The sequence below is a fragment of the Bombina bombina genome, chromosome 2 (genome assembly GCF_027579735.1).
Source record: "Bombina bombina isolate aBomBom1 chromosome 2, aBomBom1.pri, whole genome shotgun sequence".
NCBI lineage: Eukaryota > Metazoa > Chordata > Amphibia > Anura > Bombinatoridae > Bombina > Bombina bombina.
In genome coordinates this window covers 349,939,084-349,963,923 of record NC_069500.1, presented here as the reverse complement: position 1 = coordinate 349,963,923, position 24,840 = coordinate 349,939,084, and the positions used below count along the sequence as shown (strand labels likewise).

Genomic DNA, 24,840 nt, shown 5'->3' with positions numbered 1-24,840 from the left:
CCGGAAACGGAAATGAATTTTTGCGCCAAAAAAATCCGCGCCAAAAATGACGCAATAAAATGAAGCATTTTCAGCCCCCGCGAGCCTAACAGCCCACAGGGAAAAAAGTCAAATTTTTGAGGTAAGACAAAATATGATAATTTAAAGCATAATCCCAAATATGAAACTGACTGTCTGGAAATAAGGAAAGTTGAACATTCTGAGTCAAGGCAAATAAATGTTTGAATACATATATTTAGAACTTTATAAATAAAGTGCCCAACCATAGCTTAGAGTGTCACAGAAAATAAGACTTACTTACCCCAGGACACTCATCTACATGTTTGTAGAAAGCCAAACCAGTACTGAAACGAGAATCAGTAGAGGAAATGGTAAATATAAGAGTATATCGTCGATCTGAAAAGGGAGGTAAGAGATGAATCTCTACGACCGATAACAGAGAACCTTATGAAATAGACCCCGTAGAAGGAGATCACTGCATTCAATAGGCAATACTCTCCTCACATCCCTCTGACATTCACTGCACGCTGAGAGGAAAACCGGGCTCCAACTTGCTGCGGAGCGCATATCAACGTAGAATCTAGCACAAACTTACTTCACCACCTCCCTTGGAGGCAAAGTTTGTAAAACTGATTTGTGGGTGTGGTGAGGGGTGTATTTATAGGCATTTTAAGGTTTGGGAAACTTTGCCCCTCCTGGTAGGAATGTATATCCCATACGTCACTAGCTCATGGACTCTTGTTAATTACATGAAAGAAATGAACTTTTATTGATTCAAGTAAAAGATAGTTAAAAACTATCGGTATATGTAAATGTAAAACTTAGATTAAAATAACGAGCTGGCATACCATCTGGTCCGGGTACTTTGCCCATAGCCAGTTTAGATATTGTGTCGGTCAGCTCATCCCTGCCAATAGGGGAGTTTAATTGATCGAGTTGTTCTTGCGTTCGCTGCGGGAGGTGTAAGGATGCCCAAAAGGACTCTCTAGTGTCTGTGGAACACGCCGGCTGAGTAGAGTGAGAAGTAATATTTAGCAAAACCCTTTGCAATATCCTCTGGGGTAGTATAAGTTTTCCCACCAGTTTTTAAGGAGGCTACATCCCGTTTTGCCATGCATGCTTTAATCAGGGAGGCAAGCATTTTCCCAGATCTGTAGAATTTGGAGTCCCTTTTAATCAGTCCGCAGGCCGCCTACTGTGTCAGAAAGGTCTCCAGATCTTCCTTGGCTGCAATGTAAATGTCATATAGTTCTCTAGTCTTGGCAGAGAAGTACTCTTGATATGTAATAGCCAATTGTTTTTGTAAGAAAAAGTACTTTTGTTGGGTTCTACGGCGGACGTTGGCCAAGTAGTCTATGATATTGATGCTACGGAGAGTGCGAAATTTCTGGCAGCATCCGGGGACCCGGCTAGTGAACCGGAAGTGATACCGGTCTGTCTGAAGAAAGTTCAACCCACTTAGGTAAAGTGGTTGCTGTTGCTTGTAGTGTTTTAACCTGTTTCAATAAAGGATTTTTTTACTTTTATGGAGCCCTCGCTGTAGTGCCTGCTGTTTGCTTTTCACGTAGTCTATGATATTACCTGCCAACACCACTTTTGCGGTCTCCCAAAATAATTGAGGGTTGTCTATATGCGCCAAGTTAAAGGTATAGAAGTCATTCCATGACTGGGTTAGGAATTGTTTAAAAGACTCAGATAGGTTGGGAATCTCAGTGTATTTCTGTTGGGGGGTCATCTGTCAGAGCGCAGTGTGAGCTCTATCGGCGCATGATCCGACAGTAGAATGTCATGGATCCTGTCCCGTTGAACCAGTGATATTATAAAATCCGATATCATAAAAAGATCTATCCGGGACATTGAGGTCTTGGCCTTGGAGAGACAAGAGAAGTCTCTACCCACCGGGTGGCGTAATCGCCATATATCACAGATCCCCAGATCCGTGACTAGTCTACCAAAAGTACGCTTTTCAAACCTTCCCTTAAAAAGTACGCTTTTCAAACCTTCCCTTATATTTTGGTCGCTTGGTCTCAGGAGGGGCTCCCGGGGGTTCTCATTCTGTTACACACAGGGTCTGGGGCTAAGTTAAAATCTCCACCCAGTATAATATGGGTGTCTAGGTACACTGTTAGAGTTTCTATAATTTGAGACCAGAAGGCTGAGCTCTGTTAATTATGGGCATATATGTTACAAAGGGTGTATATCTGACATCCCAATTTAATTTGTACAATAAAGTATCTGCCCACTTGATCCCTATGTGTTTTAATGATGTCTGCTGCAAGCTTTTTCCCAAACAATATAGCCAGTCCCCTGCTTGAGCTAGTGTGAGATACATAAGATATATTGCCTACCCAGTCTATTTTCAGTTTGTCATGCTCACTGTCAGATGCGTCTCCTGTAGGAACGCAATGTTGGTGTTTAGCCTGTGTAAGTGTGACAGAATGGCTTTTCTTTTTATCGGTGAGTGTATCCCCCCCCCCCCACACATTTCATGTGATAATTTTAGTGGACATCTATACAATAATCAAGGACTGTAAAGGCAAAGGGGGCAAAGGGAGAAAGGGAGGGAGAGCACATGGGAAAAGAGAAAAAAAAAGGCTTTCCCATGAAGGTCCAAAACAACCAAAACATTCTGAAAGTCTTTCTCCATTGGGGAGTCAGTTCTATTCATATGGTGCGAAGAAGTAAAAAAGGCTGGAGTATGAAGATACACATCAATTACCCAATGGTCAAAAGGGAGGGCAGGTAGTACCCTGGACCTCCACATGCCCCTAGGGAAGGGGCACCCAAAGGGAAGCCTCTGCCAAAATAATCCATGTCTAAAAAATTGACATGGGGATGCAGATCTCAGAGACCAAGCACTTTTGGGGCACTTAAAACCAATAAACAGCATGAACATTAAACATAGATAACAAAACCGCAAGAGTAGCTCCAAAAACCACTTGTGCCCACCGCTGGGAACCCAGTCTGCCTCTTCTCCTGCTTGTGGTAAGTTAACAAGGGGGTCTTTCCAGAACTACACACCCCAGTTAAGGGTCGCCTTACGTCATGTGACAGGGGGCCATGTGGTGTATTGTCCCAATATGAGTAGCAGCGAGTAATCAGATGCAGCAGTGGCCACAAGGAAACCTTAATATAGGGAAACAACAAGATCAACAATCATGATACACATAGTGGGATCTTTGTTATAGTATGCTCATTTGAGCTCACATTATTCCTAAACCAGTTCTCAGGAGTTTTCCTAGCAAAAGTTAACAATAATAATTCAGGTAGAACATTTAGCCATAGGGTGGCTTTAAGTATTGTGCCCATCATCGTAGTTATTGCACGGCACTGGTGCATTAACAGCAACAGACTCCCACTATTTGCTGTATGATATTGCCATACCCCCGATACCGGGCAACCATCAAGAATCAATGTTTTTATGCATCAAATAAAAGTGTGTCAGTATCATATAACCTTAGAAGTTTTTCACCATTACAGCACAAACCTAGCTATGAACAAATTGTGGTCCACTCAAGTTATATACAAGTAAGGAGTTGTAGTGTTTAAAATTGAATTAGCTAGAAAATAGTAAAATGAGAGGTAACTAAACAATAGCTGTGAGGATAACACTTATAGGGGGGTAGTTATCAACGTGTCAACTTTCCTGCCTTCGCCGGCCCAATACGCCCACTTAAGCTCGCCTCACATCGCCGCCGCGGATCTGAAAAAATTTGCCTAAGTTATCAAGTAAAGCTGTCAAAAAGCCGCGGGGCGATGAGCAGCGGACTGTGAGAGATATCACTCATCCGATCTCGCTGCTCTTCGGCTGTTTGACAGCTTTCTTGCTAGCCTGTCACTAAGCACTCACACTAAACTACACTGTTCTACCCCCTATACCGGCGCCCCCGGAGCCCCCCGCAACTAAATAAAGTTACTAACCCCTAAACCGCCGCTCCTAGACCCCGCCGCAAGTCTTATACATGTATTAACCCCTAAACCGCCGCTCCCGGACACCGCTGCCACCTACATTATACCTAGTAACCCCTATCCTGCCCCCCCATACCGTCGCCCTCTATAATAAAGTTATTAACCCCTATCCTGCTGATCCCCCACCTCGCCGCAAATAAATAGTTTAACCACTAAACCGCCGCTCCCTGAACCCGCCGCAACCTATATTAAATTTATTAACCCCTATCCTGCCCCCCCCTACACCGTCGCCACCTATAATAAATTTATTAACCCCTATCCTGCCCCCCACTACACCGCCGCCACTGTAATAAAATTATTAACCCCTAAACCTAAGTCTAACACTAACCCTAACACCCCCCTAACTTAAATATTAATTAAATAAATCTAAATAATATTTCTATTATTAACTAAGTTAATCCTATTTAAAACTAAATACTTACCTATAAAATAAACCCAAATATAGCTACAATATAAATAATAATTATATTGTAGCTATCTTAGGATTTATTTTTATTTTACAGGTACCTTTCAATTAATTTTAACTAGGTACAATAGCTATTAAATAGTTATTAACTATTTAATAGCTTACCTAGCTAAAATAAAGAGAAATGGACCTGTAAACTAAAAACTAACCTAAGTTACAATTACACCTAACACTACACTATACTTTAATAAATTATTCCTATTTAAAACTAAATACTTACCTGTAAAATAAACCATAAGATAGCTACAATATAATTAATAATTACATTGTAGCTATCTTAGGATTTATATTTATTTTACAGGTAACTTTGTATTTATTTTAGCTAGTTAGAATAGTTATTAAATAGTTATTAACTATTTAATAACTACCTAGCTAAAAGAAATACAAAATTACCTGTAAAATAAATCCTAACCTAAGTTACAATTAAACCTAACACTACACTATCATTAAATACATTAAATAAATTAACTACAAATAACTACAATTAAATACAATTACATAAACTAACTAAAGTACAAAAAATAAAAAAAGCTAAGTTACAAAAAATAAAAAAAATAAGTTACAAACATTTAAAAAAATATTACAACACTTTTAAGATACTTACACCTAATCTAAGCCCCCTAATAAAATAACAAACCCCCCAAAATAAAAAAATGCCCTACCCTATTCTACATTAAAAAAGTTCAAAGCTCTTTTACCTTACCAGCCCTTAAAAGGGCCTTTTGTGGGGGCATGCCCCAAAGAATTCAGCTCTTTTGCCTATAAAAGAAAAATACAACCCCCCCCCCAACATTAAAACCCACCACCCACATACCCCTAATCTAACCCAAACCCCCCTTAAAATTACCTAACACTAATCCCCTGAAGATCATCCTACCTTTAGTCGTCTTCACTCAGCCGAGCCACCGATGGAACTGAAGAGGACATCCGGACCGGCAGAAGTGATCATCCAAGGGGCGCTGAAGAAATCTTCCATCCGATGAAGTGATCCTCCAAGCGGCACTGAAGAAATCTTCCATCCGGGCGATGTCATCTTCCAAGAGGCGCTGAAGTCTTCTATCCGGGCGAGGTCATCTTTGAAGCCGGGTCTTGAATCTTCATCCCGCCGACGCGGAACATCCTTCTTTCCCGACGGACTACCGACGAATGAAGGCTCCTTTAAGGGACATCATCCAAGATGGCGTCCCTTCAATTCCGATTGGCTGATAGGATTCTATCAGCCAATCGGAATTAAGGTAGGAAAAATCTGATTGGCTGATTGAATCAGCCAATCAGATTCAAGTTCAATCCGATTGGCTGATCCAGTCAGCCAATCAGATTGAGCTTGCATTCTATTGGCTGTTCCGATCAATCTCGGCTGAGTGAAGACAACTAAAGGTAGGATGATCTTCAGGGGATTAGTGTTAGGTTATTTTAAGGGGGGTTTGGGTTAGATTAGGGGTATGTGGGTGGTGGGTTTTAATGTGGGGGGGGGTTGTATTTTTCTTTTACAGGCAAAAGAGCTGAATTCTTTGGGGCATGCCCCCACAAAAGGCCCTTTTAAGGGCTGGTAAGGTAAAAGAGCTTTGAACTTTTTTAATGTAGAATAGGGTAGGGCATTTTTTTTATTTTGGGGGGGTTTGTTATTTTATTAGGGGGCTTTGATTAGGTGTAAGTAGCTTAAAAGTGTTGTAATATTTTTTTAAATGTTTGTAACTTATTTTTTTTATTTTTTGTAACTTAGCTTTTTTTATTTTTTGTACTTTAGTTAGTTTATGTAATTGTATTTAATTGTAGTTATTTGTAGTTAATTTATTTAAATTATTTAATGATAGTGTAGTGTTAGGTTTAATTGTAACTTAGGTTAGGATTTATTTTACAGGTAATTTTGTATTTCTTTTAGCTAGGTAGTTATTAAATAGTTAATAACTATTTAATAACTATTCTAACTAGCTAAAATAAATACAAAGTTACCTGTAAAATAAATATAAATCCTAAGATAGCTACAATGTAATTATTAATTATATTGTGGCTATCTTATGGTTTATTTTACAGGTAAGTATTTAGTTTTAAATAGGAATAATTTATTAAAGTATAGTGTAGTGTTAGGTGTAATTGTAACTTAGGTTAGTTTTTAGTTTACAGGTCCATTTCTCTTTATTTTAGCTAGGTAAGCTATTAAATAGTTAATAACTATTTAATAGCTATTGTACCTAGTTAAAATAAATTGAAAGGTACCTGTAAAATAAAAATAAATCCTAAGATAGCTACAATATAATTATTATTTATATTGTAGCTATATTAGGGTTTATTTTATAGGTAAGTATTTAGTTTTAAATAGGATTAACTTGGGCCTAGATTTGGAGTTTGGCGGTAGCCGTGAAAACCAGCGTTAGAGGCTCCTAATGCTGGTTTTAGGCTACCTCCGGTATTTGGAGTCAGTCAAAAAAGGGTCTAACGCTCACTTTTCAGCCGCGACTTTTCCATACCGCAGATCCCCTTACGTCAATTGCGTATCTTATCTTTTCAATGGGATCTTTCTAACTCCGGTATTTAGAGTCGTGTCTGAAGTGAGCGTTAGAAATCTAACAACAAAACTCCAGCCGCAGAAAAAAGTCAGTAGTTAAGAGCTTTCTGGGCTAACGCTGGTTCATAAAGCTCTTAACTACTGTACTCTAAAGTACACTAACACCCATAAATTACCTATGTACCCCTAAACCGAGGTCACCCCACATCGCCGACACTCGATTAAATTTTTTTAACCCCTAATCTGCCGACCGCCACCTACGTTATCCTTATGTACCCCTAATCTGCTGCCCCTAACACCGCCGACCCCTATATTATATTTATTAACCTCTTACCTGCCCCCCACAACGTCGCCGCCAGCTACCTACACTTATTAACCCCTAATCTGCCGTCCGCACGCCGCCGCCAGCTACATTATAGCTATGTACCCCTAATCTGCTGCCCTAACACCGCCGACCCCTATATTATATTTATTAACCCCTAACCTGCCCCCCACAACGTCGCCGCCACCTACCTACAATAATTAACCCCTAATCTGCCGACCGCAAAGAGCCGCCACCTACATTATAGCTATGTACCCCTAATCTGCTGCCCCTAACACCGCCGACCCCTATATTATATTTATTAACCCCTAATCTGCCCTCCCTAACATCGCCGACACCTAACTTCAATTATTAACCCCTAATCTGACGACCGAATCTCGCCGCTATTATAATAAATGTATTAACCCCAAAAGCTAAGTCTAACCCTAACACTAACACCCCCCTAAGTTAAATATAATTTTTATCTAACAAAATAAATTAACGCTTATTAAATAAATTATTCCTATTTAAAGCTAAATACTTACCTGTAAAATAAATCCTAATATAGCTACAATATAAATTATAATTATATTATAGCTATTTTAGGATTTATATTTATTTTACAGGTAACTTTGTATTTATTTTAACCAGGTACAATAGCTATTAAATAGTTAAGAACTATTTAATAGCTAAAATAGTTAAAATAATTACAAAATTACCTGTAAAATAAATCCTAACCTAAGTTACAATTAAACCTAACACTACACTATCAATAAATTAATTAAATAAAATACCTATAATTATCTACAATTAAACCTAACACTACACTATCAATAAATAAATTAAATACAATTCCTACAAATAACTACAATGAAATAAACTAACTAAAGTACAAAAAATAAAAAAGAACTAAGTTACAAAAAACAAAAAAAATATTTACAAACATAAGAAAAATATTACAACAATTTTAAACTAATTACACCTACTCTAAGCCCCCTAATAAAATAACAAAGCCCCCCAAAATAGAAAAATGCCCTACCCTATTCTAAATTACTAAAGTTCAAAGCTCTTTTACCTTACCAGCCCTGAACAGGGCCCTTTGCGGGGCATGCCTCAAGAAGTTCAGCTCTTTTGCCTGTAAAAAAAAAACATACAATACCCCCTCCCAACATTACAACCCACATACCCCTAATCTAACCCAAACCCCCCTTAAATAAACCTAACACTAAGCCTCTGAAGATCTCCCTACCTTGAGTCGTCTTCACCCAGCCGAGCCAAATTCTTCATCCAAGCGGAGCAAGAAGAGGTCCTCCATCCGGTAGAAGTCTTTATCCAAGCGGGGCAGAAGAGGTCTTCCATCCGATTGAAGTCTTCATCCAAGCGGGATCTTCTATCGTCATCCATCCGGAGCGGAGCGGCAGGATCCTGAAGACCTCCGACGCGGAACATCCATCCTGGCCGATGACTGAACGACGAATGACGGTTCCTTTAAATGACGTCATCCAAGGTGGCGTCCCTCGAATTCCGATTGGCTGATAGGATTCTATCAGCCAATCGGAATTAAGGTAGGAATATTCTGATTGGCTGATGGAATCAGCCAATCAGAATCGAGTTCAATCCGATTGGCTGATTGGATGTTTAGTGGTGTTTAGACTCGGGGTACATGTTAGGGTGTTAGGTGTAGACAGCTCCCATAGAAATCAATGGGATGTCTGGCAGCAGCGAACTTGTACTTTCGCTATGGTCAGACTCCCCTTGATTCCTATGGGATCCGCCGCCTCCAGGGTGGCGGTTTGAAAACCAGGTACGCTGGGCCGGAAAAGTGCCGAGCATACCTGCTAGTTTTTTGATAACTAGCAAAAGTAGTCAGATTGTGCCGCACTTGTGTGCGGAACATCTGGAGTGACGTAAGAATCGATCTGTGTCGGACTGAGTCCGGCGGATCGAAGTTTACGTCACAAAATTCTACTTTTGCCGGTCTCTAGCCTTTGATAACTAAGGCGAATCAGCCTCGCCACAAATACGCTGCGGAATTCCAGCGTATTTGAGGTTGACGGCTTGATAACTACCCCCCATAATGAGAAAATGAGCTGATGTTATGACAATCTCTGGTAATAAATGAAACAAGAATTACTATGGACTCTTAACAGTTGCAGAAGTTCAGCTGCATTGAAAACTGGGACATGTATGTGGAGAGTACACGTGCCAGCAAATATTGTGGTAATTTCCAACTAGTAGATGAAGTGCATATAATAAATTGGGTGATTAGCCCTCTTACCACTCAAAGTCCGGGACATGACTACAGGTGAATTCTTCCAATAGTATTGGTAAGTAGCCAGGTTGCGTAGGAAAGTCTGCAACCATGTAACTGATCCAGAATTGTAAGTAAGATGGCCTCCGGTGTTCATCCCGTGCTTGAAGGGACCGTAAGTGAAGATCCCTGGAGGTACATACCTCATTGTCACCTGTTAGCTTCAATGGTAAGTGCTGAGAACACTGGATCCCTGTATTCCAGGAGCTTTCAGGTCTGCATCCCCTTCCAAAACAATCTCAGCAGCTCGCCTCCGTCTAGCACTCAATGGTGATGCCACATGGGAAGCTGCAGGAAGATGGTGGGGTGTGTTGGCTGCTAGTAATACCTTTTCCAGAGCATAGGTAAAGAGTTTGTTTCTTGTAAAGCGATCCACAAATGGCAAACTGCTGATGTTGATCTGATATTTTGAGATCACCGACTAGCCACTTAATAAGAAGGCAATGCAGGGTATTATCAGAGGAGGGTCAGTTGCACTTGGAGAAATGGCCGCTTCCGGCGAGGGAATGATGTTACAATTCCAATGATGAGCAAAGTCCAGACACCAAAAGTGTAATGGGTAAATTGCTTTTGGGCCAAAAATATAGATTAAATAATAGAAGGCCTATCACAGTCTGTCCAAGATTACTGGGTTCTTAACATAGTTTCCCAGGATTTCTGAATAGGCTTCAAATCAAAGCCTATGTGAAGAAGGTCTCACGTTCCAAGACTTTCCGAATATTATAAGCTGTAGTTTAAGTTTTGGATCAGAGCTAAGGATTTTATTCCATCTTTTTCCATTATTCCCAAGAAAGAGGAAATTTTCAGACCAATTCTAGACTTAATGAATTTAATCAAATTTCTCAGTGTTCCTATTTTCAAAATAGTAACAATCAAGTTAAGAAAGAAAAATTCTGGCAGCACATAGTAGTGATAAAATATTTCACTTTATTAAGCAAACTTTCAAGCACACCGGTACATCATGGACTAGACGTTCAGTCCATGATGTACCTGTGTGCTTGAAAGTTTGCTTAATAAAGTGAAATATTTTTTTTTTTTTTTTTTTTTTTTTTTTTTTTAAATTCAATTTTTATTGCAAGAGTAAAGCAAAAACATCAAGACAATACATTGTGTAAAGTAACGTTTAACATAAACATAGCCATCAATTTCCCCGGGTACAAAGGGAGCCATGGCTTCCTATAAAGCCTGCTCTGGCATGGTACGGGTTGTAGAATTGTGGGGGGTCAGTATATCCAACCAGAGTCTATAAAGTCCTTGGGTGTTCTTTAGTTTTCGCTCTCCTGCATAAGTTTTTTATTTTTTGAAAAACAAACAAACATCTAAATACTTATACAACCTATTAACATGACTACCAAAACCAAAGTAGCTCATCCGTGTAAGCTTAACCTTATCTTATGCTCTCTGCGCAAATGAATGAAGGGGTGGGAAGGAAAGGAGGGGGCGAGAAGAAGAAAGAAGAAGAGAGGAGAAAAAAAAAAAAAAGTGCAGCTGCTTATTAGAACAGCATCAGCTCTATTTGGGATTGCTCAGGGCCTTGGTCCTTGACATTGTTTATGATGTGTTGCCATTCAGCAGACATGCCTAGTTGAAGTATTGTCTCAGAGTGAGCGAATGGTTTCAGAACTTGTCCCTGTATAGGTGGGTCTAGTTTACTGATAAGAGGTTTCCATTTTCTTAAGAAGGGGCGTAATCTGTGCTTGGTATCAAGTCTGGCATCGTATTGTTCTACAAAAAGCTGTCTCAGTAATGTATGTCTGAACTGGGCTATTGTCGGTGCCTGTTTTTTAATCCATCTCTGGAGGATGCAGTGTCTTGCCAGAAGTATGCATAGTGTAAGAAATCTATGAAACCGCCCGTGAGTCTCGTCCCATTTAAACATAAATATTTCTGCGCCTGTGAGTGAAATTTCCACTCCCAGTACGGTCTTTAGCCAATATTGACATCGTCCCCAGAATCTCTTGATCTTAGGGCATGTGTAAAAATAATGTTGGAGTGATGGGGCAACAGCGCTGCATTTAACGCACATATCAGGTAGTCGTCTGTCCCACTTGGACAATCTGTGTGGAGTGATGTAGTCCGAGTGTAATAGTCTTATTTGTGCCTCTCTATGATATACTGCCAATGTGGCTTGTCTCGTATGTTCTAGGCTGTTCTTTATGTCCTGTTCTGTCAGGTCCGTCGAGCTGATTTCGCTGTATTTTGACAGGATACCAGAAAGGAGAGGGGCCTCACCTTGTTTCAGGAGGCATCTATAGAAATGAGACAGTGAAAACACACCTAAGCGGAACATCGTTTGTGATATTGCGAAGGGGGACTTCCCCCAGAAATTTGTGTTGGATGCCTGCAGAGAGTTTACATAATGTCTCAACTGCAAATACGCATAGAAGTGTCCCTTTGGAAGCTGAAATTTGTTCTTTAAGTCCTGGAAAGATCTCACTACATGTAGTAGGGGATCTAGGACATCCCCGACGGTGCTTAAGCCCCGCTCCCTCCAAACACGGAACGGTGCATGGTCCATCCCAGCCGGGAAGGAAGGGTTGCCCACTATCGGGATAAACCCTGGGGGGGCATCGATTTTCAGAAATTTATGTATCAGGTGCCATGCCCTCAGTGGGTCTCTATATAGTATACTCTTGGTGATCTTAGGGGGCAGCACCCCACCTCCGTACGGTAGATAAGGCAGTGCAATTGGTGCTGTCACTGTCTCTTCCAGTTTTGTGTCACAGAAATGTCCTGTGTTCAACTGCCAGTCTGTCACCAGACGTGCCAGAGCCGCCCAGTTATATAATTTGAGGTTGGGAAGACCCAATCCTCCCGTCGCGTAGGGAGACTGAAGTTTGTGGAGCGCAATGCGTGGTTTGCCCCCCTTCCACACAAAGCGAGTTATAGCTCTTGTGAGCAATCGCAAGTCCACTTTGGTCATAAGAAACGGTAGCATGAGCAGCGGGTAGAGTAATTTCGGTAAAATAGTCATTTTCACCAAGCCGACACGTCCCGATAGCCCCAAGGGCAGTTTTATCCAGTTCAGAAGCTGAGATGATAGTTGGGTGCATTTGTCAGATATATTCAATTTATATATCTTTGAGGGGTCCCTATGAAGGTGAATTCCCAGGTATGTGAGGTGTCCCCTCGCCTCCACAAAGGGATAGTCATGTTTAGAGTCTGGGTGTTTATGTAGCCACAGGACCTCCGATTTGGTGGCATTAATTTTGTAGCCGGAGAAGCTGCCGAAATCCGCGATAGTGCAAAGTATCTGCGGTATGTGTGTCCGTGGAGAGTCCACAAACAACAACATATCATCCGCATATAGGGCTAAGTGAAGGGGGACTTCGCCCACGCGGATTCCCGGGAATACCTGACGTAGCCTCTGTGCCAATGGTTCCAACGCCAAGTTGAATAATAGAGGCGAGAGAGGACACCCCTGTCTGGTTCCCCTCTGTAGATGGACATCTTCCGAGAAAAGTCCTCTAGCCAGTACCCGAGCAATCGGGTTTTTGTATATCTTGCTAATGGTTTCCAAAAAAGGGCCCTCGAAACCAAATCTCCTCATAGTGTCTAGTAAATGCGCCCATTCCACTCTGTCGAAGGCCTTCTCCGCGTCTAATGACAGCAGGAAGGCCTCCGACGTGTCTTGTTTACCCCTCCCCTCGCCCAGGGACCAATAATGGTCAATGACTTGAAGCACTCTCCTCAGATTTACCACAGAGGAGCGTTTGAAGACGAAACCTGTTTGGTCTGGGTGTAGCAGCTCTGGGAGTATCACCTTCAGCCTATTCGCCATGATCTTAGTGAATAACTTGTAGTCGGTGTTTAACAGCGATATCGGCCTATAGGATTCTGGCATGGAGTGATCCTTGCCTGGTTTGGGGATAAGTGTGATATGGGCTGAGGTGAAGTTTTCTGAAGGGGTCGCCTCGGTAAGAAACAAGACATTAAATAGTCTAGTGAGTGTGTTAGTGATCTGCGGCTGCATTGCTTTATAAAATTCGGCAGGCAAACCGTCGGGACCTGTCGCCTTACCAGCCGGTAGGCTCTGCAGTGTGTGCGTAAGTTCTTCTGCAGTGATAGGGGTATTAAGGTTAGTCAGTTGGTCCGTCGAGATTTGAGGTAGAACAACCTCTTGCCAAAATTTGTTTTGAGAGTCTTTGTGTGGTTGGGTCTGTCGAGTATACAACTGGGCATAATACTGGGCAAATCCCCTTGCAATGTCTTCCGACTTAGTGTAAGTCCTACCATTCCATTTCAGTGCCGCGAGTTTTGTTCTCACCGTCTGGGGTTTAGTCAGGGTTGCCAACATTTTGCCAGCTCTGTCCCCATATCTATAGAATTTGCCTGCCGATTTCAGCAGCCCTGCCGCAGCTTGTTGTTTCGCAAAGGCTTCTAGCTCCAGTTTAGCAGTAATGTAAGTGTCATAGGATAGTTTTGATTTGTTCAAGAGGTACAACTGATAAGCTTGTCCCAGTTGTTTTTGCAATGCCCTTTGTCTATGCTGCGTGTTATATTTCACTTTGGCTGAGTATGAAATTATGTGTCCCGCTAGTACAGTCTTTGCCGTTTCCCACAAGAGTTGAGGGTTATCTGTGTGTGCTGCGTTATCTGTCATGAAGTCTGTCCAGGAATGTTGTAAAAACCTGACAAATGTTTCTGATTTGGTAAGGTACGTAGGAAATCTGAGTACGTTTCTATTCATGTTTGGTCTAATTGTTCCTAACACTAGTTCAACTGGGGAGTGGTCTGATATTAATATGTCATGTATTATACTACGGCTGACTTGATCTAACAGGTTCCCGGCTACCAGAAACAGATCTATCCTGGACAGTGTGTGTTTGGCTTTAGATAGACAGGTGTAGTCCCTATCTTCTGGGTGGAGGAGTCTCCAGATGTCACATACACTCAGGTCATTACTAAACAAATCAAAGACTTTAGTCTCGTATCTGGCTTTATAATTTCGTCTGGGATCTTTAATTTTAAAAGTTTCCAGCCACTGTCTATCCAGGTGATGTATGGGGGAGATATTGAAGTCTCCGCCAATAATTAATTTCGCGCCTATGTGTGGGGCTAGGTTTTTTATCAGGGTTCTCCAAAATCCCAGATCTCTATGATTAGGGGCATAAAGATTACAGAACACATAATCAGTTGAGTTTACTCTAGCACAGACTATTATGTATCTATGGTTGGGGTCCAGATATGTATGTCCCACTGTGACCGAAATCTTTTTCCCAAATGCAATGGCTAGTCCACGGCTAGCCCTTGTGTGTGATAGATAGATCACCTGTCCCACCCAGTCTCTTTGTAGCTTCTGGTGTTCGTTGTCTAGCAAGTGTGTCTCTTGGAGGAGAGCGATGTCTGTGCCCAGTCTTTTTAAGTGTGTAAGCACAGTCTTGCGTTTTATGGGGGAGTTAAGCCCTCCCACATTCCATGTCACTAATTTTAATGTCATGTCTGTCTAGTGTAAGCTAGCTTCCAAACGATGTGGAGGGAGAGAAAAAAAAAAAAAAAAAAAAGGGGGGGGGAAGAAGAGAGAGGGAGAGGGGGAGTAGAGATATGAGGAGACTATTGATATGTGACCTGTTCCACTAGCATTCATTTGGTAATAGTAAGATGTAATAATCAGATCCCTCTCCCGCTCCACCCATCTAGCATAGCCCTGTTTGTCCTTCTTCACCGTACATTTTCGGATAAGTGTGGCAGCAGTAATAAACATATCACATTTCAAAGAATGACATTTTCCCTCATTTTTCCCTTCTTTTCTGCACCACCCCTTGGTGTGGAGTTTGACTTGTTGGTGGTAGATGAGAGCTTTAACTAGCATTAACCAGAACCTGTTAACTATCAATACATTTAACATTACTTTGTTTGTCATCTGGAACCATACATCTTCAGATAAGTGTAGCGGTAACAGAACACATAACATTTCAAAAATGAAACATTGCAATCTAGATATATAACAATTTAACATTACCCTGGAGGCCTGGATTGACCTCCACCTCCATTTTCTCCGTTTGGAAGTCCAGATCTTTCTATTGTCTTTAACTAGCATTAACCAGAACCTGTTAACTATCAATACATTTAACATTGCTTTGTTTGTCATCTGGAACCATACATCTTCAGATAAGTGTAGCGGTAACAAAACACATAACATTTCAAAAATAAAACATTGCAATCTAGATATATAACAATTTAACATTACCCTGGAGGCCTGGATTGACCTCCACCTCCATTTTCTCCGTTTGGAAGTCCAGATCTTTCTATTGTCCTTAAGAGTGTCTTTCAACAAATAACACCCAGCCATTAGTAATGACATATGTTAATTTGATGGACTCAGGTACAAAAAGAGAAAAAAAAAAAAAAAGAGAAGCCTGGTGATCTCCGACAAGGAGAGGATATCTCTGTTCATGATGGGTGTTGTTGCTGTTCCGTAGCCAGATAACTCTTTAGTGCTTGTGGTGAGTGAAAGAATTTGACTCCGTAGGGTGTTTGTAGCCGTAACTTCGCTGGGTACAATAAGGCAACTTGTCTTCCCTGTTCATGCAATTGGGTGCACATTGGGGCAAACTCTTTTCTTTGTTTTGATATTTCCATAGAGAAATCCTGAAAAAGGAGAAGCTTTACACCTTCATAAAGGATCTCTCTGCGCGCTCTGTAGGCTCTCAGGATCTTCATTTTCTCCTGAAAGTTCAGGCATTTAAATATGACCTGTCTAGGTCGTGCCCTGGCCTGGTCTAGATCCCTTTCGGGCCCTACACGGTGTGCCCTTTCTATGTCAATTGGGAGGATGTCGGGGTGTAGCCCTAGAAGTTTGGGAAATGTCAGTGCTGTAAATTCTAACAGATCCTTGCCTTTGATGTTTTCCGGCACTCCTACTATGCGTAGATTGTTGCGGCGACTACGATTCTCCAAGTCGTCAATGCGGTCCTGGAGAATGTGTGTCTTTTTGACCAGTTGCTTGACCGTGATATCTGTGTTAGATTGTCTGTCCTCCACCTCCGAGATTCGGTTTTCTGCTATAGACATTCGTGAGGAAAACTGTCTGACCTCACAGGTCAGGGTATCAACTCCCGTTTGGAGTGAGTCCATCTTAGGGAGGAAGAAGGTCTTCAATTCGTGTAGCAATGCTGAGTGGTCCATGCTCTGAACCGGGATCTGTTCTGGGGGGGATGAAGGGTCTACATGTATCTCGGCTGCGTGTTTTTGCTGCTTTTTATTATCCGCATTCTTAGACCTATGAGACATGTCTGCAGCGGAGGCAGGGGAGAGTTTATAGAAAAATTTATCCACTTTCATCAGCCCGAGTAGGGCTAGATCCCTTATTGAGCTATTTTCAAGTGCGGTAATCGGTGACAAGCTGCGAGACAGCAACCGTGCAGGGGGGCGCCTTACAAGGTGTGTGCTTAAGGTTAGCAGGGCCTGTGATCTATGGGGAGAGCTGTACTGTCAGAGTGTTATGATGGACGGATCATGGTGCATTAAACTGTTTTCAAGTCTCTCTTCTCTGGTCTTTTCCTGTAAATTGAGCGTAATTGTATGAAAGAGTCTCTGAAAGTATTATCCCCCTCTCTTAGATAAATAGAGAGTTAAGAGTCAGGTGTTGGCTTTTGGTCTTATATTATTTCTCCCTCTTTTCCTTATTTGTTGTTAGCTAAGATGGCCGCTGTAGTGTATGCCACGTGGTTATGTTTGGTTATGTTTGCGGTTAGGCCGTTATGGAGAGAAACAGCACACCACAGTAATATCAGAAGTCTTTCAATCTTGAGCCCTGCTCGTATTATGGCGTTTGTTTGTGCCCTGTCGTGATTATATTTAGGGTGCGCAGGCAGGTGAAGCTACAACTAGGCAGCCCCGTGTGGCAGCAGGCCCACTTATATGTAAAGTGCGTCTTGGGCGGCTGTGCGGCTAGTATCGGTGCTCCCTTTATACCCGGTTTCCGGTAACTCACCCTTGTCAGGCCCGGCTATTGATGTAATCTGCGGCTCCCGTCAGAGCGCAGTGCAGGGTTGGTAAACCGGGTGGGTGCCGCTTCACTTCTCCTCTCCTGTTGCGGGTCTCTTCGCGGCAGTTGTGGGACTGAGATTCCAGGCCCGTTGCGTTGTGCTATCTGTCCGTTCCGGCAGCCAGGACAAAGATGTGAGTCCTGCACACTTCCTTGGACAGCCAGCGAGGGTTGTATTCTCCCGGCAAGTCCTTTTGTGTGGGGCTGAGCAGGGTTTTTTCTGCAGATTTTAAACCCGATTCTACTCCAAGTTGCGGAGCTCTAGTGAGATGCGACTGCTCCTAAAGTGAAATATTTTATCACTACTATGTGCTGCCAGAACTTTTCTTTCTTGGATATTGTTGGCAAGTAATCCGTTGCTTCTTGGGCATTGCACCCGATCACCGCAAGCCAGAGTGTGCGCAAGCTGAATACGGAAGCGTCAGTGACGTCATCCCCAGGAGACTGCCACCGGAGTATGGTGTGTAAGCTGGAAGCGGCCTCTCCTGTTACTTCAAGTAACAATCAAGTTACTATGTGTTGTAACAGAATATTGTTGTTTCAATAAAGCTTTTTCATTAAAAAAAAATGTTTTTTACAGAGATGGCAGAAGCGTTGTTTATTCCAAGCAAATTGTTTGTGACAAGAGGTCACAATTTAAGGTTGGAGGAAAGGAGATTTAATCTTCTGCAACGGAAAAGTTTTTTCACTGTAAGAACAATAAAATTTTGGAACTCATTACCAAAGGAGGTAGTGAATGCCAATACCCTAGATACATTTAAAAATTGTTTGGATACAATTTTGTCTAGAAACAAAATTCATGGATATGATTGCTAGTATTAAATGGGTCACCTTTTAGTGGGATTATTTAAGATTAACTGGAGCTTTTTGTAAGTATTTTAGATTTGTATAGGTTGACCTCGATTGACTTCGGTCTTTTTTCAACCTCATCTACTATGTTACTATGTATGTATGTATGTTTCTCTTCCCGATAATTCCTGAATTTTACAGGGAGTGCAGAATTATTAGGCAAATGAGTATTTTGACCACATCATCCTCTTTATGCATGTTGTCTTACTCCAAGCTGTATAGGCTCGAAAGCCTACTACCAATTAAGCATATTAGGTGATGCGCATCTCTGTAATGAGAAGGGGTGTGGTCTAATGACATCAACACCCTATATCAGGTGTGCATAATTATTAGGCAACTTCCTTTCCTTTGGCAAAATGGGTCAAAAGAAGGACTTGACAGGCTCAGAAAAATCAAAAATAGTGAGATATCTTGCAGAGGGATGCAGCACTCTTAAAATTGCAAAGCTTCTGAAGCGTGATCATCGAACAATCAAGCGTTTCATTCAAAATAGTCAACAGGGTTGCAAGAAGAGTGTGGAAAAACCAAGGCGCAAAATAACTGCCCATGAACTGAGAAAAGTCAAGCGTGCAGCTGCCAAGATGCCACTTGCCACCAGTTTGGCCATATTTCAGAGCTGCAACATCACTGGAGTGCCCAAAAGCACAAGGCGTGCAATACTCAGAGACATGGCCAAGGTAAGAAAGGCTGAAAGACGACCACCACTGAACAAGACACACAAGCTGAAACGTCAAGACTGGGCCAAGAAATATCTCAAGACTGATTTTTCTAAGGTTTTATGGACTGATGAAATGAGAGTGAGTCTTGATGGGCCAGATGGATGGGCCCGTGGCTGGATTGGTAAAGGGCAGAGAGCTCCAGTCCGACTCAGACGCCAGCAAGGTGGAGGTGGAGTACTGGTTTGGGCTGGTATCATCAAAGATGAGCTTGTGGGGCCTTTTCGGGTTGAGGATGGAGTCAAGCTCAACTCCCAGTCCTACTGCCAGTTTCTGGAAGACACCTTCTTCAAGCAGTGGTACAGGAAGAAGTCTGCATCCTTCAAGAAAAACATGATTTTCATGCAGGACAATGCTCCATCACACGTGTCCAAGTACTCCACAGCGTGGCTGGCAAGAAAGGGTATAAAAGAAGAAAATCTAATGACATGGCCTCCTTGTTCACCTGATCTGAACCCCATTGAGAACCTGTGGTCCATCATCAAATGTGAGATTTACAAGGAGGGAAAACAGTACACCTCTCTGAACAGTGTCTGGGAGGCTGTGGTTGCTGCTGCACGCAATGTTGATGGTGAACAGATCAAAACACTGACAGAATCCATGGATGGCAGGCTTTTGAGTGTCCTTGCAAAGAAAGGTGGCTATATTGGTCACTGATTTGTTTTTGTTTTGTTTTTGAATGTCAGAAATGTATATTTGTGAATGTTGAGATGTTATATTGGTTTCACTGGTAAAAATAAATAATTGAAATGGGTATATATTTGTTTTTTGTTAAGTTGCCTAATAATTATGCACAGCAATAGTCACCTGCACACACAGATATCCCCCTAAAATAGCTATAACTAAAAACAAACTAAAAACTACTTCCAAAACTATTCAGCTTTGATATTAATGAGTTTTTTGGGTTCATTGAGAACATGGTTGTTGTTCAATAATAAAATTAATCCTCAAAAATACAACTTGCCTAATAATTCTGCACTCCCTGTATAGCAAAACCAGGACATATAACTCATATACATCCTATATGCTCTACATCTTCCACTACATTTAGGATATATTTTATGTTTGGTGCCTCATCCACTATCTATTTGAAACATAAAGTTCCCAAAGATCTCAGATGATCAAGCTTCTAGGGCAGGGGTCAGCAACCTTGGCACCCCAGATGTTTTGGAACTACATTTCCCATGATGCTCAGACAGCCTAAAGAGTGTCTCAGCATCATGGGAAATGTAGTTCCCAGGAATAATGGATCATGGACTCTCACCAGCATAAAATAAATTAATTTATCAGATAAGCATAAATTATATTTTTATTCAGGGCAGGAAAAAACACTAACATAATTTAAAATAACTTTTTCATATGCAACAATTTAAAAAACTTGACTTTAACATAATTTTATTTTGCAGTTTTGTACTCTGTTTTTTGGAGCCATATCATCACAGCTACAGCCAAATACTGATCAGACATCCCATTGTTTGGCAACAGCAAGTGAGGATGAAGAAGATAATTACTGTGTAGGACTTTCTCAAACATTTTAATGTGCAGTTCAGTTAAACTGTTATGAAGAAAGCAATAAACTTAAATAACATGGGCTTAGTTTACATTCCATTTGTAATCTTAGCTGGTAGTAGAAAAAAAACTCTATGAAGATTTTGTTCTTACAACCAGCGGTTTAGTTTACAACTGGAATGTAATCATGCTTGAATATGTTCTTGTCATAATGTTTTGTTTATTTAAATATAAGTTAAAAGATGTGTGTTCTTAAAATAACCTATAGAAAATATTGTTTAAAATATTATTCAAATATTTGAAAGCTGCACGCATGATAAATCACTTTTAATATTTTACATATTTAAAATCATTTTTACTGTTTTCATAGTATGACATTATCAGGGTAAAGGATGTTAGGCAATTTGCAATGTTGAGTAAGTAAACTTGATTAGTTTAAATGTCAGGAATGTTTTTAGATAAATTCCCAATTGCAGATTAAAAAAAAAATAATAATATACCATTGTCATATCATTTTTATTAAATGTTATATTTTAAACAAACAGTATGCGCTTTATACTTTCATTGAAATCAGTACATTATAAGTGTATTTACCATGTCTATATGTTGGCCATCAGTCTTGATCTGATACATGAGTACTGCAGTCTTTGATGATTCATCTTACTTGAAATCATATTCTGCTCTAATTACAAGCACAACTTAGAATCTCATAAAATAATCACTCCAAGAAAACAGATATTTGGTCAATTTACTTGATGTTCTTCAGTAAAGCAAATCATAATCGGTGTTTAAAACTCAATAATAAGGATATAGTTCCAAGACAGGTTTAAAAGGACAGTCTACTCCAAAATTGTTTTCTCCTACATTGGTGTATCCGGTCCACGGCTTCATCCTTACTTGTGGGGATATTCTCAATCCCTACAGGAAGTGGCAAAGAGAGCACAAAGCAAAGCTGTCCATATAGCTCCCCTCAGGCTCCGCCCCCCCAGTCATTCTCTTTGCCGCTCTAACTAGTAGCATCTCCACGGGGGTGATAAAGAGTATGTGGTGTTTAGTGCCGGCTTGTACTATTTACTCTGCAGCAGAAAATGATGAAGATTTCTGCCGAGAGGAATATGATTTTAGCACCAGTAACTAAAATCCATTGCTGTTCCCACGCAGGACTGTTGAAACCAGAGAACTTCAGTTGGGGGGAACAGTTTGCAGGCTTAACTGCTTCAGGTATGATCAGTCATTTTTCTAACAAGACCTAGTAATGCTAGAAGACTGTCAGCAATCCCCTCTGGGATAGGTAAGCCATTTTTCTTAGACTCTGTATAAGATTAGGGCTTATATTAAGGGCTCTATGCTGGTTGACACTTTTGTGGGCATAATCGATTGCTTTTTAGCATGTTTTTCACTATAATTAAGGTGTTTTTTCAGACTTTAAAACACTTTTGGGGTTTAATTTGCACCTGGCACTTATTTGGACACCTAATCTAGCCAGAAAGGCCCCTCCACTCTGGAATGAAGAGGAAGGAGGCCTCAATTTTGTTTTGCCTAGGCAGTTCATGCAGCTTCACGTGGGGAGTCCAGAGGCATCAGAAAAGACTCCAGAGAGGCTTATTTCTTACTAAAATAATCCCTAAGGAAGGTAAAGGCCACAGTGGAAGCTGTGGCATAGTACTGTAGTGTGTTTAACCGGTTAATTGCTGTTATTAGCTCCGGTTTGGGCATTAAGGGGTTAATTGGTCTGAAAATTTGTGTGCAATCTTTTCAAAGCATTAAGACACTGTGGTGAAAATTTCATTAAAATTGGATGTTTATTTGATGGTTTTTTGATGTTTCAATAATAAAGTGTGCACTTTTATTATTTAAAGACACAGTAACGGTTTTGTAAAATATAATTTTTATTGCATTGAAGATCTGTTTAAGTCTGTCAAACATGTCTGACCCTTCAGATAACCTATGTTCTGTATGTTCAAAGGCCAAGGTGGTTCCCCCATTAAATTTATGTGTGAAGTGTGCCATAGCGTCCAAACAGCTTAAGGACCGTACAATCACACTTAAAGATATAGCCCAAGATGATTCTTTAGCTGAAGGTAGTGAGGATAGCTCACTATCCTCTCCTTCTGTGTCAACACCAGCTATGCCCGTGCAAGAGATGCCCAGTACATCTAACGCACCAATTGCTATTACTATGCAGCAGTTAGCAGCAGTAATGGATAATTCTCTCGCAGCATTTTTATCCAAACTGCCAGCTTTTCCTAGGAAGCGTGATTACTCAGTTTTGAATACAGATAATGAGCAAGCAGATGCAGAGGATAATTTATCTGTAGTGCCCTCACATCAATCTGACTTGGCGGTGAGGGAGGGCCTGTCTGAGGGAGAAATTTCTGACACATGAAAAGTTTCTCAGCAGGCAGAGCCTGATTCTATAGCATTTAAATTTAAGCTAGAACACCTCCGCACCCTACTTAAGGAGGTCCTAGCTACGCTTGATGATTGTGAACCTTTGGTGGTCCCAGAAAAATTGTGTAAAATATATAAATTCTTAGAGGTCCCAGTACACACTGATGCGTTTCCGATACCTAAGAGGGTGGTGGATATAGTGAATAAGGAGTGGGAGAAGCCAGGTGTACCTTTTGTTCCCCCTCCTATATTTAAGAAAATGTTCCCCATTGTTGACCCCAGAAGGGACGCGTGGCAGACGGTCCCTAAGGTAGAGGGGGCAGTTTCAACGCTAGCTAAGCGCACGACTATACCAATAGAAGACAGTTGCGCTTTCAAAGATCCCATGGATAAAAAATTAGAAGGTTTACTTAAGAAAATTTTTGTTCAACAAGGTTTTCTTCTTCAACCAATTTCTTGCATTATTCCTGTAACCACTGCAGCTGCTTTTTGGTTTGAGGAATTAGAAAACTCGCTCCAGAAGGAGACTTCTTATGATGAAGTCATGGATAGAATTCACGCCCTGAAGTTGGCTAATTCTTTCATTACAGATGCCGCTTTTCAGTTAGCTAAATTAGCGGCGAAAAATTCTGGTTTCGCAATAGTGGCACGTAGAGCGCTTTGGCTAAAATCGTGGTCGGCGGATGTGTCGTCCAAAACAAAATTGATTAATATTCCTTTCAAGGGTAAGACCCTATTCGGGCCAGAGTTGAAAGAAATTATTTCAGATATCACTGGAGGAAAGGGACATGCCCTTCCACAGGATAGACCTCTCAAAGCTAAAAATAAGTCTAATTTTCGTTCCTTTCGCAATTTCAGGAACGAACCGGCTTCTACCTCTACAGCCACTAGGCAAGAGGGTAACGCATCCCAACCCAAACCAGCATGGAAACCATTGCAAGGCTGGAACAAGGCCAAAAAGCCTGCTGCTGCTACCAAGACAGCATGAAGGGGTAGCCCCCAATCCGGGACCAGATCTAGTAGGGGGCAGACTTTCTCTCTTTGCTCAGGCCTGGGCAAGAGATGTTCCGGACCCCTGGGCACTAGAAATTGTCTCTCAGGGGTATCTTCTAGAATTCAAGGATCTTCCTCCAAGTGGAAGGTTCCACATGTCTCGCTTATCTTTAGACTAGATAAAGAGACAGGCATTCTTACATTGCGTAGAAGACCTTTTAAAAATGGGAGTGATACATCCAGTTCCAACAGCAGAACAAGGACTGGGATTTTACTCAAACCTGTTTGTAGTTCCCAAAAAGGAAGGAACTTTCAGGCCAATTCTGGACTTAAAGATCCTAAACAAATTCTTCAGAGTTCCATCATTCAAAATGGAAACCATTCGGACAATTTTACCAATGATCCAGGAGGGTCAATATATGACTACCGTGGACTTAAAGGATGCGTACCTGCATATTCCTATCCACAAAGATCACCATCAGTTTCTGAGGTTCGTCTTTCTGGACAAGCATTACCAGTTCGTGGCTCTTCCCTTCGGATTGGCCACTGCTCCCAGAATTTTCACAAAGGTGCTAGGGTCCCTTCTAGCAGTGCTAAGACCAAGGGGCATTGCAGTAGCACCTTACCTAGACGACATTTTAATACAGGTGTCGTCCTTTCACAAAGCAAGGGATCATACGGACATTGTTCTAGCCTTTCTAAGGTCTCACGGGTGGAAGGTGAACATAGAAAAAAGTTCTCTGTCCCCGTTTACAAGGGTTCCCTTCCTGGGAACAATAATAGACTCGGTAGAAATGAAAATCTTTCTGACGGAGGTCAGGAAATTAAAACTTTTGAAC

The 24,840-nt window shown here is 41.3% G+C and overlaps 1 protein-coding gene across 1 annotated transcript in view; it reads left to right on the top strand.

Annotated features, from left to right (window-relative positions):
• Positions 1-20,646, top strand: part of RAD9B (RAD9 checkpoint clamp component B) — a 260,697-nt gene extending 240,051 nt beyond the window's left edge. Inside the window, exon 11 of the mRNA XM_053699759.1 lies at positions 20,515-20,646. Coding sequence (XP_053555734.1) covers positions 20,515-20,646 — 132 coding nt within the window. The remainder of the gene's footprint in view (positions 1-20,514) is intronic.
• The last annotated feature ends 4,194 nt before the right edge of the window (positions 20,647-24,840 follow it).